This window comes from Cajanus cajan, chromosome 7 (assembly GCF_000230855.2).
Source record: "Cajanus cajan strain Asha chromosome 7, NIPB_CcT2T_4, whole genome shotgun sequence".
Classification (NCBI taxonomy): domain Eukaryota; kingdom Viridiplantae; phylum Streptophyta; class Magnoliopsida; order Fabales; family Fabaceae; genus Cajanus; species Cajanus cajan.
Window position 1 is genome coordinate 18,057,024 of NC_138523.1, and position 13,106 is coordinate 18,070,129.

The following is a 13,106-nucleotide window of genomic DNA, read 5'->3' on the forward strand; positions in this document are numbered from 1 at the left end:
AATCATATGAAGGGGGTGTTGAGCTTGAGGAATTGGAGGGTGTGTGTGGTGGGGGGGGGGGGGACAACTTCCACAAATATGTCATTGGCAATTTCTATGATTGGTGGTAGAGCTTCAAGAAACAAGGGCATATCTTTAGAAACAAGGACGAACCATGGTACATGGGGGACAAGTTAGAGTATGACGAAATTTTCTCACATAAAATTTGATAATCAAATTTTAACAAATTAGAGTGTGACCAAGTTAGACTAGTGCCATAGTGGAATAATCAAATTAGATCATAAAATTAAATGACTTAAATATATTTTTAGTCCTTATAAAATTGATAATTTTGATAATGGTCCTTCTAAAAAATTTTCTTTGTTTTTCATTCTTCTAAAATTTATAAACATTATCTTTTGTCCTTGTAAAATGATTAAATTTTGATTTTGATCACTGTAAAATATTTTTCTTTGATTTTCATTCCTTTAAAATCTAAACCAACTATTTTTAGTTCTTGGACATTTTAAGGTAGAAAAATAACATTTATTTTAAGGATCTATAATATTTTTTAAAAGTGTTAAATATTGATATGATATCAATAATGATAGGTAATATTTAAGACAGTTACTTAATTCTTTAATAAATAAAAAGTAGTTAAAAAATGATCGCATAAAAATAGGGACTAAAAATAATAATTTTAATTTTATAAGAATAAAAAAACAAAGAAAATTTTGAATAAGGACTAAAATCAAAACTTGTTAATTTTATAGGGACTAAAAACATATTTAAGTCAAGTTAAATTTAATGTTTCAAAAAGTACTTTTTATATATTTTGAAAAATAGATTTTGAAATATTAAATTTAATATTTTAAAAAGTATTTTTTTCTTCATCCTTAGGGGGTTTGTGAAGTTAGAGTAGAAATGAAATTATTATTAAAAAAGAGAGAATAATAAAAAGTGTATTATGATATTAGAGAAAGATGTATTTAACAAAAGTCATGTATCATTGATTGCCTAAAGGGACTGAGCCCACACCACACCCTAAATAAATTGGGTAAAAAAGTCAATAGGGCCCACTTTAGTCGATGATAACGGCCAATAGCAGCCGTCAGCTAATGATCAAAGTAATAGTAGTCAAACATCATGCTTTTCCACATTAATTTAATTATTTATTGGATAAAATAATTAAAACCAATTGTATAATTAAATTTAAAATATAAAGATAAATATTTTATTTCTTATAAGTAGCGCGAATAAGCATATTACAGTTCAAATAATAAGAATAAATATTTTTATCAAATGCAAATGAAAAATTTATATATAAATATTAACATATAAGTATACAGATAAATATTTATTTTTTATTTTATATCTATTATTTGTAAATTAATAATTGATCTAATCGTACATTGCAGGGGATATAAAAGAGAGAAATCATCTCAGACCCTCATCTCCCATCCCAAACTTCAGAAATTTCCTCACTTTCTTGTTTTCGGCCAATTTGGATAACGTGCGAAAAGAAGCATACAAACCAACGGAAACATTCATTGAAACTTACACTAACATCGGATTTCTGAAACTAGGCGACAAAGACGATATAAAAAAAAATATTTTTTTTTATTATTTGTTTTAAAAGAAAAAACATGGAATATTTTTCTTGTAATATTCAAAAATTAAAATTAAAATTTTGATCCCATGATTTCCACGAGTAATTGCTTAATTTTCAAGGAACTTGTTAGTTGCTCCTGTGTGTTGCGGGTGCATGGTGCGCTTTCAGCCATTGAGCCATGTGACCTACTGAACTTGCTTGTTATGGGACCGAGAGCAATTAGCTTCTCCTGCTTTTCATTTTTCTTTTTATAATTTTTTAATTAAAAAATATTTTAATTAAAAATGAGTAGACAATTTTATATTTTAAAATAACAATAAATGATGCTTTTATGGGATTAAATTTAGTTTATTTAGTAATTGTAATAGCTAATACAATTCTATACCACTATTTAAAATTATAGACATAGTAGAGTTACTTAGTGCGAATTTCTTTGGCGGTCAACATTTTGACTTTTGAGAGAATGGACATAGTAAGCAAAGAGCAGCTTCATGGTCCACAAAACTTGGTCAAAGTTATTTCCTTCTTGTCTATAGAATTATTATTCCCAACCAAATTCCCAACAAACTCCATCTATTCAGTTGCCAGAGAAAATGAAATTATAGATGGAACAACAAACGTAAAACATGGACGTCACTAGTAGAATGAAGAACACAACAATTCTTTTAAAATGAATTTAATTAATGAATTTACATTATCATACATGAAATCAATAAATGTAAAAAAGAAGCTAAAAATAATAATAATATGCACGACCATCCTTCCACACACAACAGAAGATTCGAATGTGGGAGTTTGGAAGGTACATTTGAATGTGCTAGTGCAACACTACAACACAATGCTGCAATTAGTAAAATTGAGATTTTGGATACACATTGCATGAGCCATGAAGCATGAGAAAACTTGCAGCAATATGTTATGTACAAGATTGTCCAAACATGTACCTCGCACTGAATTCCAACAAACCATACGAGTGAGAAGGCTCGTATGTCATATCATATCCAAGTTTTATGAATCAACCACCAAATTACACTCAATCTCACGTAAAAGCAAAAAAAGAACACTGCACAGTACACCAATTTTTACCATTCATGGGGCAAAACAAAATTTCATCGTAGTAGTAGTAGTAGTGTTAATAAAATTCAGTTGATGCTCCCACATTTGACATGGGAATTCAAAAGTTAATCCCCCATTTGCATACTCGAGACACATCGCCATGGCCTTACACGTGTTCCCTTGTCCAGAAGCATCAGCAGGCCCACACTTTCAGGTGGTAACCCGAACATGTACCTGCAGTCACAGCATTTTACATAATGAACAATTTTTAGTCTAGGATCGTTGTTTAAGGATGTGAGGATATCAGTAACAAGCATTACTCTTCCCTTGAAGATTTAAAACAATGCACATAACCGATGAAATTATGAAACCACTATATTTAGAAAATAATAACATAATTAAGACCTATTTTGGTAAACTTCTTCAGAAGCATCTCTGAGAGAGAAAATTAGGAAGGAAACATGAAATAAATTTATTTATAAGCTAATTTGTAGAAACTCTCCTATTAGCTTTTTCAAAATCTAATTTCAGCTTATAGAGAAGCTTATTTCAATTTTTCTTCCTATTTTTTTATCTTAGAAATCCTTCTGGAAAGTTTATCCATACATGCCCCTAATGGATAACATTACTGTGAAGGGTGGTTTCACAGAGCATGTGTATTGTTTCAAACCTGGATGCATAATTAACAGGCATCATCACAATGACATTGCTATTTGAACAATGCCTATGATTTGAGGGAACGATATCAGTATGTGATCATCAATTTGAAGAAGCGACCTAAAAGTTCCATAACAAGAACAAATAAAAGCTCTCTCACACTTCCCAGAACTTATGTTTTCCTGTACTGTTCAAAGACTAGGTGTTGCCATTGTTACAAACAAGAAATCATTCTGTAGAGAAGAGATTATGAATTTATGGATATGGTAGCATTTAACTTTTCATAAATTGCGTTTGGTCCAATCTTGTTATTTTAAGGAAAAGAAAAGGGCCAAAAACCAAATCCAATGACAATGGTGAGGCTTCAAAGATATATATGACTCAATGTCTAATATTTACTCGTAGGAGTTATCACTCATGAACAAAGGCCACTTGAATTCCAAAGGATTGCCTTCTATTTAAAATGATTTCTGAGTAAAGGCCATTTTAATATGAGAATTATGCCTGTTTTGCCATCACATAAGTAAACTGCAGACTGAATAACAAAGGCAATAAATAAAAAATGTAGCCATCACTTACTTGCTTTGACGAACTTTCTTTCTCCAGAAAACAATTGATGAGACCCACTGAACACGGATGAAATAATATAAGTTCCATTTTCAAAGCTTTAATCAAATGTAAAAATGTTTTCAACAATGCAATCAGTTAAAATGGCATGCATTACAAAGGCATTGTTTAAATGATCAACGAAACACTACAAAGAGAGAACAAAGGAGAAAAAAAATCTGTTACTTCTGCTGTAAATGAGTGACATCTTTTTCATTCATTAATTGGATTCATAAGTTAGCTTGTAAGGCATATTCAAAACTTGGAAAAGCCAATTTGGTTAGCTGCAAACCACAGAAATAAATCCTTTACCGTAATGCAAGCAATGATAAGAAAAATGACGTAACAATAGATTGATTATCTCAATGCAAGCTTGAAACCAACCAAAAAGATGGATAGATTAAATAAAATAGGATGTGTTCTTCCCCCATCAGATATATGGCAGAAACTAATACTTTGTATTGGAAGTAACCATTTTCGTCTGTAAATTACCTTAAAAATTGATTGATTATCTCAATGCAAGCTTGAGACAAACCCAAAAGGTGGATAGATTAAATAAGAATTTAAGATGTATACTTCCCCATCAGATATATGATAGAAACACATACATTGTATCGGAAGTAACTATTTTCAACATTAAATTACCTTAAAAATTGAGAAGAACGAAGAGTTTCCAGCAACATATGGTTTCCTTGCCATTTTTCGTTGTGGTGACATCTCTTTGCACAGATGTTGAGCTATTTCCTTCAGTAATACCATCTGTGCTTTATCTGTGCGCATTGAAATGATTGCCTGCCTCATTGATTCCCTATCGGCCTCAAGTGCCTGAAGTCTCATGTAAAGCTTCTTAATGTAGGGATCCTCAAAATCAGCAGCATGATTCCCCAACTCCCTTGGAGTGGTTGCATAATCTTCGAAACCGCCAGCTCCAGCTTTGGAATCTGAGAAACCATTATTTGGTGCCCCAGCCCCACAATGAACAGAATCAATCGTATAAATTCTGTCACTCGTATCATCACCATCTGATGTATTATCTACCTTCTTCAAATTGGAATGATCCTCTGGCTGTGAGAAATAATCCTTCCTATAGTTACTATTGAGCCTGGGAGAATCCATCATAAAATCGGGACCAGATTCTTTTCCCATCCCACCAAATGATGAGTCACGGGACAATTTCCTAGCATGCTTAGCCCGACTTGGAGACTGTCCAACAATCACTTTCTCTAGAATGTTTTTCCCTGTAAAATCCCCGTCCATCTGGCTGTAAGTGGGAGTTTTCTCCATTTGAGAAATCCTGTTTTCCAAGTTCCTCAAATGGTCAGTTGGAGTTTCACCAAACGCGTATTTCTCTATATCCGTGTCTTCATTATCAGCATCCACACCACCATGCATCACATTGCACTTCAAAGGAGGGTATTCATAGGTTGGAAGTTCACATTCATCGCCCTCAGCCTCAGCCTCGGTAAGGCCAAAACTCATCAACCTGTGTTTGTAAGCCTGAACTTCACAAGTAAGTGACTGAATTATCTGCTCTCTCTTATACAACAAATCTTCCAAAGATAGAAGCTCCTCCTGATCATGTGTCATCTTCTCCTCCGCAAAACGCTTGAATTGGCGTGCTTCCATTTGAACCTCTGCCTTCTCCCTCTGCAACCTCAGAATCATCGACATAGCCTCATTCGCCGCTGTGGACGAAGAATTCCTCTCCTCCTCCAACTCAGCATTCATATCCTGAATAGTTTTCTGCTGCATGCTGACCATCTCCCGTAAGGCCACACATTCATTCTCAATTTCAACCCGCGCAAACGTGGGCATGGCTAATTGACCATCCATTTTGAACTCATCATGCTTCCGTTTAACAGATCGAATCCAAGTCCCCGAAGATTGAGCTAGCAAGGAGCAACCACATCCACAGTTGCAACATTTCAGCAAATCCCTAGAAGATGGGACTACTTCCGAATCCATAGATCAGAGAATGCATAAAACCCTCAAACAACCTCAATTCACCAAAAACGCCTCACCCAAAAAAAAAAAATATAGCTAACACAAAAATCTCATTAATTGGAATTTTGGATTTTTCTCTATCTTCCCCCTCACTCTATGCCGAACACCTGCTCCCCGGGATCAACAAATCAGGCAAAACACCTATAACAAAAGGGGGAGAGAAAAAAAATGTTAAACCTATTAACAATAACAAACAATCAACAAAAGAAAATAATAAAAAAAAATTAAACGCACCTACATGGTAAAAAGGAAAAGCATTCCAGAGCATGAAAAAATAGAGAGCAGCAAAAAAAAAAAAAAAAAAACCAACCCCAGAACTAAAAATCGATTTTTTTAATTCCCCCGCATTTACAAACAACCTCAAAAGCTTACCTCCAAACCTAATTTCCAAAAACCGATAAATTCAAAACGAAAAAGAGAAGAAAAAAATGAGGGAAAATAAAAATTAAGAAGAACCCACCTCAAAGGAAGTGCCGTTGACAAATCAATAGCAGCCGGCGGCGAAGGTAGCAGCAGATTTTCCCGAAAAAACCAGCTTCGGCGGATAAAATTAGGAACCAAAGAAAAAACCGAGAAAAAAGAGGAAATTTTGAAAAATAAAGGGAGCAGCAGCTGCTACGAATGAGAGAACAGTTGAATCCTCGTTTTCTTGGAATGAAAGAATGAATGCAGGAGCGGGAACGGCGTTTGGTGGGAAGGGAAAAAAAAAATAACGAAAATCAAAGAGGGAATTTTTTAATATTGAGAAACCCTAGATATTTTTAATTTCTCTTTTATGTGTGTTTGGGATTTGTTTTTTTATGTTTATGTTTTTGTTTTTGGGAGCTGTAGCTGATGGATCTCTCTCCCGAGACAGAGAGAGAGAGAGGGGAGAGAGAGAGACAGAAAAGAACAAAGAGGAGAGAGAGAGATGAACGAACGGTGTGAATTGTGAATCCCAGAATTGAGAGTGAGCTGTTCATGGGAGCTTTGTCGGAAATTACAACTTTTCTTTACTTTTTTTCTCTTCAATATACTATTTTTTTATTGTGATTTTATCCCTTTTTTCTTTTTCAAATATCTATTTATGACTATTGAGAATTTGAGAGTACTATCAATTTGACAAAATTTAAACCATATATTGTATCTTAGGTATTAGGAAAATTCTAAACGGACGTTCATTTGTTGAGGGAAACTAAAAAGAATATGATTAGGAATAAATAAGATTCAGCCGTCATAATGGATTTGAGTTTTGAAATTATATTTTTTAAGGATATATTTCAGTTATATTTTAGATGTTTTGATTTGATTTAGTATTTTTAAAATGTATATTTTTAGTAGTCATCAAAAGTATATTTTTAATAAAGTTTAATATGTTTTTATTTTCTGTAAAATTAGTTAACTTTAATTTATTTCTTGTAAAAAAATTATTTTTGTCTATCTAAAATTAAAAATATTGTTTTTAATCTTTGTTTTTTATGTGATTACTTTTAACTATTTTTTTATTAAAATATTAAATGACAATTTTAAGTATTATTCACAACTATTAGTGATATAAAACACTAATTTCCTCTAAAATTTTGATACATACTTCTACTAAAAAATAGTAACAATTGTTTTTCATTGGACCACTTCAATTCTAATAAGATATTTTAGTCAATCCAAGTCTTTGGCCCATAAATGTTGGAACAAATGTTGCTTAAGATGTTGAATACCACTATGATCATCTCCTATAATGACAATGTCATCTATATAACTAATAAGATACACACATTGAATAGTAGAAAAGTGTTTATAAAACAATAAATGCTTAGTTTCACTACAAATCATCCCAAACTCTTGAAGAATTTTGCCAAATCTCTCAAATCATGTTCTAGGACTTTGCTTGAGCCCATATAAGACTTTATGTAGCCGACAGACCAAACCATGAGACTCCTCATGAGCAATAAACTTAGGTGATTGCTCCATAAAAACTTCCTCAAGCAACTAACCATGGAGAAAAACATTTTTTTTTTATATCTAACTGATAAAGTGGTCAATTGCACATGGCAGCCATGGATAGGAAAAGACTTACAAATGTCATTTTTTCAACTTGAGAGAATGTGTCACTATAAATGAGCCCAAATATTTTGGTGTAGTCTTTAGCTCAAGCCAAGCTTTCAAATGATCAATCTGACCATCAGGACCCACCTTAATTGTAAACCCCCAACAATAACTAACTATAGATTACCCCGATGGAGAGAGGACAAGAGACTATGTATTGTTAAATTTCAAAGTTGTCATCTCATCAATCATAACCTACCTCCAACTTGGATGTGAAAGTGTTTCTTGAATAGTCTTAGAGATGGAAAACCTGATCGACCACCTTTAATAAGATTTCTCGTTCCAATAATGTTTTTTCATCTACAATGTTCAAATTCGAGACTTTATTTAAAAAAGAACTGAATTTAGTATTACTCAGACCAACAATTTATTGATGTGACTTTGATAAGTTATAAACGCTCTTGAAAGTATTTATTTAGTAAAATTTTATTTTATTTGTTATTAAGGTAATATATACATTTTAACAGAATAATTAATTATACTAATACTTACTATAATAAGATAATTATATATAATTAAAATTTCTTTATTTTATAAATGATTAATTATATTGTATATTTATAGTTCTAGATCTACTAAGTATATTTTTAGAGCATTAGGGTGAAAAAAGTAATAATTTATTGATATTTTAAAAATAAAATGAGAGAATAAGAATTTTAATGTTACCATTTTTAACTAAAACTAGTAAATAACTTGTGGATATGCACAAATATTTTTCTTTTCTTGATTACTTGTGAAATAAATATTGTTTTAAATTCTTTATATTAAATTAGAATAAAATAATAAGATGAAACGTGTACAAGAAAAAAAAATGATGATGGAGGATCATCCTTAAAGCATTATATAAGGCCTATCACAAGGTCCATGGCTAGGAGAGTGGAGAAAGATGAAGAACACACCACAACAAAAGCCATAATCGTCATGTGTGTGGATTTTGAGCCCTCTCCTTAGTTTGTTACTTTCTTTTTCTATTTTGCCCTTGTATTTTTTGGGTACATTAGATATTAGGATTTTATTTTTTATTTTGTATTTAGCCTTTGTATTATGGGGAAAATTAGTCTTGGATTTATTTTGGGACTTAAACCTTGACTTGTGAGGTTGAAGTCCATCTCTTTCTTTTCTAGGTCTAAGGGCACTTTAGTCTTTTAGGAGAAATGAGAGCCATTTCATTCGGGCTGCATTTAGGGATCATTTAGGGTACCTTTGGGCTTGAAAATTTCGGCCAAATGCTCCCAAGAAACTTAGATGCTCTCCTCTCTTTATAAGTACTCTAGGTCATCCACCTTGTAACAACTTTGGAATATATGCATTTTGAGTGAGCATTTTTGCCTCAAGAAACCTTCCTTAGTCTCCTAGGACCTCACGGCCATATCCTCTCATCTCTACCCTAGAGTGGACCCCACCATCCCTTGGTGGAGAGAGCTAGCTAAGAGCACCAAAAATACCTTTCACATCTCCTCTTCCTTATTCGTCTAGCCTCACCTCATTACCACCCAATATTATTTTTCATCACCCTTGAGGAAACATCCAACCATCATTCTTCATCCTAATCTGTGGAGAAAGAGGGAGCTCCTCCTTGGAATTCATAGATTACACCATGGAAGGAAGGAGTCCATCAAATGATGTAAACTTTTATATTAAATACAAATAAAATTCATATTTATGAACTGTTCTTACCGGGAATCCAAGGTAGGGATGATCCACTAGGTAAGATCGGTGAGCCTCCTTCACTGGTACGCTTGCTGCTCCAAGATGGGGGTGGTACCTGCAAAAGAGACTCCGATGCTAAAGTTAGGGTTTGTATGAGTGTATGTCTCGTATAAGTAATGCATGTACCTTAGTATGGATTAGGGTTGCGTTGGGCCTTGGGCCTGAGATTAGTTGTGATCTAATTAGATAGCGGATCTCGTCTGGACCGAGATCTCCTCAGATCAGTTATGATCTGGTTAAGTGACGAGCTGACGTCACGTAGCGCGTATCCGAGGTCGTCATGCACTGCGATGCCGAGCTGGGAGCTCGGCTTTGCAGTACAGATAGTACACTAGCCCCCCGAGCTCCGAAGGTCGTAGGTCGAGGAGTTAAGACTGAGCTCGACAAGGGGTCGTGACTTTTCGCGTACGCCTATTTGTCATGACGCCATGTGTCATAACCGTCACCTCGTTCTCATAACGCGCGGGCGGCGCGGTGACAAGATTGTATTTTTATTTGTTTGATGACGTGGCCTCTTTGGGCCGATGTGGTGTTCCGATGTCCATGTTTCATGGTCGGGCTGAGGAGCTCGGCAATAATGAGCTTACAGCTTGGTTAGACTGGTAAACCTTTGACCGAGTCAGCATATTGGTGAGGGACAAGTCGGCAACTCGGCTGGCCAGTACACTTGCCTCCCAAGCACCGAGTGATGTAAGAGCAAAGGGGCTTCTGAGGAGTTCCCAAATTTGTTGTTTGAAGGTTCAAATTCGACCTTGTTAAGTAGATGTGATCTCAAGGTTCGGACTCGGCCTTGGTTAAGAAAATGTGATGTCAAGGTTCGAACTCGACCTTGGCATCAAGGTTCGGATTCGACCTTGGCAACGTAATTTGTATTTGGAGGTTCGAACTCGACTTTAACATCAAGGTTCGAACTCGACCTTGGCAAGTCGTCATGGTTAATGTGCCGATACCGAAAATGTATGGGAATGGAGTTGCTTTGTTGATTTATTTCTGAGGTGTGCCTCGTTAAAACCTTCCTTGGCCAAAAACCCTTTTCTTTAGTGGGAAAAAAGGCTAAGGAGGAAAAAGAGCACATCACCTGAATTTACAAGTTAAGAGAAATAAAATTTGAGGTGGGTGGAATTCCAAGTTCCAAATTTTCCTTTGGAGGGGTTTGTTTGCTGAGATGCCACGTGTCATAACCGGTCACTTCCGAAAACGTGCAAGTAGCGCGCTGATGGGAGTGACGGTTGTGTAATGATGGTTTGTGTTTGTCATAATGGTTCTTCATTAATGTGTCGTCAGACGTGCCCCTTGGCTGACGCGTGGCGTGACCGTTTTGAATTTAGGAGGAAACCTTTTCTCTCCCTCGCGCCTCTTCCTCTTTTCACTTTACTCTTTTTTCGCTCTTTGGCTTTCTGAGTACGATAGTTCTCTTTGCCTTCTCGTTTCCGTTCGTTCTCCGTCTCCGTTTCCACAGTTTCCGTCGCCTTTTCTGGTAACCCCGTCATTATTAGGGTTGTTTTCTGAGGAAGAGTACCAGGTACTTCCTTTCTACAATTTTCTTTTTTCTTCTTCCCAAATCTTCTTCGAGTCTTCCTGTTTCTTTAATGGCTAGTGGAAGTGGTGCCGGTTCTTCTGCGCCTGCCAGGGGCAAGGCGCGCGACAAGGCGGTGGCTGCCGGGAAAGCCGCTGTCGAGAAGAATGACCCGCCTCCGCCCAAGGACCTGGAACCAGGCATCCCTGGTTACGACTGGGTCAAGCGCGAAATGGGGGGGTCCAAAGTGTGTTCAGGTCGTTTCTGGAGGTCAACGCAGTTTGGAGAACGCACCGAATATGTGACCCTTCCATTTCCCGGATGATCCGGCTCGAACCCTGTCCGGGCGGTGAGGGTGTGTACATGGGGAGGTCTACTGACCCTCCCCATTTTTATGTCTACTAGTGTCTCTTCAGGGACTTGGGCGTCTGTCTTCCTTTCACTCAGTTTGAGTGTGATTTTTTGAATTACATCAACGCGGCTCCTTGCCAGCTGAACCCCAATAGCTGGGGTTTTTTGAGGGCGTTTCAAGTCCTGTGTACAGTCCTAGGGATAGAGGTGTCCCTTCGTGTTTTTCTTCACTTCTACCAGTTGAAAATTAGTGTTCCGCCTTACGCCGTGCTGTCGCTGAGTGGGAGTAGGGATGGGGGTTTATTTACCCTTTACGCCCAATCGTATAAAAATTTTAAGCAAGAGTTTTTTCGGGTTGCCCTTGTGGATGTCGACCCTTTAGAGGATGGGGGTTTCTACTTCGGCGGGTTGCCGAAGTTTCCTTTCTATTGGTGCCCCAAACCGTCTAGGTTTCACGTGGTGGATCACTTGCAATTGACGGCTTCGGAGGCGGCCGCCATTGAGAACTTTTTCGCGCTTCCTCGTCCGCTGGATTGCAAGCTCATTCTGTCGCTTGCGAACTCGGTGTACAGGGAGAGGGGCTTGGAGAGTGAGTATTTTTGTCTTTCGGTAGCTTGTTGGAGTTTGTGTAATTTTTCTTCGCTAATGTGTTTTATTTCCTGTTTGTAGGCATCATGGGGAAGAACTTGTGGCGTGAGCTAAAGCATCGCTACAACGTTACCGAGCTCGTGGTCCCCGAACCTCAAGAGGAGGATGTTTCCCCCCTGAAAGTCAACTGAAAAAGAAGGAGGGGAGAGAAGGAGGTCGGGGGGACCTCTGCCCCTCTAGACGCCGAGGAGGTGACCTCCAAGGCTGTTGATGCTGGTGCGGTGGACCTTACTGAGAGTCCGCCGCCCAAGGAGGCTCCTCAAGTGGCCGTTGAGGAGATGGTTGGGTCGCCGAGTCTGTTGCTCAGGCTGCCAAGGTGGTGACCCCGGCTGCTAAGCAAGTTGCTCCCTCCACCGAGGTAAGTGTCTTGTTTTCTTTAATTTTTCTTTTGTGTTGATTTTGCTTGGTTTATTGATGCGATGTGGTTCTTTGCAGGCGGGGATAGCTGCCGAGGTGGAGGTTCAGGTTGCTGAGCAGGTCGCCCAGGCCGCCGTGGTGAGTACCCCAATTTTCGTGTTTTCCTGTATGTTGTTCTTTTGTCCTCTAACATGCTGTCCTTTTGTAGGTGGGGGGTGCTGTTGAGACCCCGGCGGCTTTGGGCTCGGTGATGCCCGAGGCAGGTTTCCCTGTTGTTGAGCAAGGGATGTCGGCTGCCGCCTCTGCTGCTGCCGAGGTTCAGGGTAGGGGGCCAGGTTCCGAGGTCCTTATGGCGACGCCTGCAGCCTCTGTGGCGTCGTTAGGTCCATCACAGGGGGCCTCCCGGAGCCGATATATTGCTCACCGCTTCAGGAAGGATCGCTCTGATGTGCGTCTGGACCACGTGAGTGCCTCCGCCGACATGAATTCGTTATGGAGTGCGGGGGTGACTTCCGAGAGGTTTTTCCC

At 37.4% G+C, this 13,106-nt stretch overlaps 1 protein-coding gene across 1 annotated transcript; it reads right to left on the reverse strand.

The window, feature by feature from the left end:
• Positions 1-2,485: 2,485 nt before the first annotated feature.
• On the reverse strand, positions 2,486-6,888 carry LOC109817062 (myosin-binding protein 7). The gene is made up of 4 exons (XM_020382256.3): positions 6,375-6,888; positions 4,556-6,055; positions 3,884-3,930; positions 2,486-2,881 (listed from the first exon to the last, which is right to left on the reverse strand). Exons 2-4 carry the CDS (start codon positions 5,873-5,875, stop codon positions 2,773-2,775), a joined length of 1,476 nt encoding a protein of 491 aa, XP_020237845.1. The 5' UTR covers positions 5,876-6,055; positions 6,375-6,888; the 3' UTR covers positions 2,486-2,772.
• Between the last annotated feature and the right edge of the window lie 6,218 nt (positions 6,889-13,106).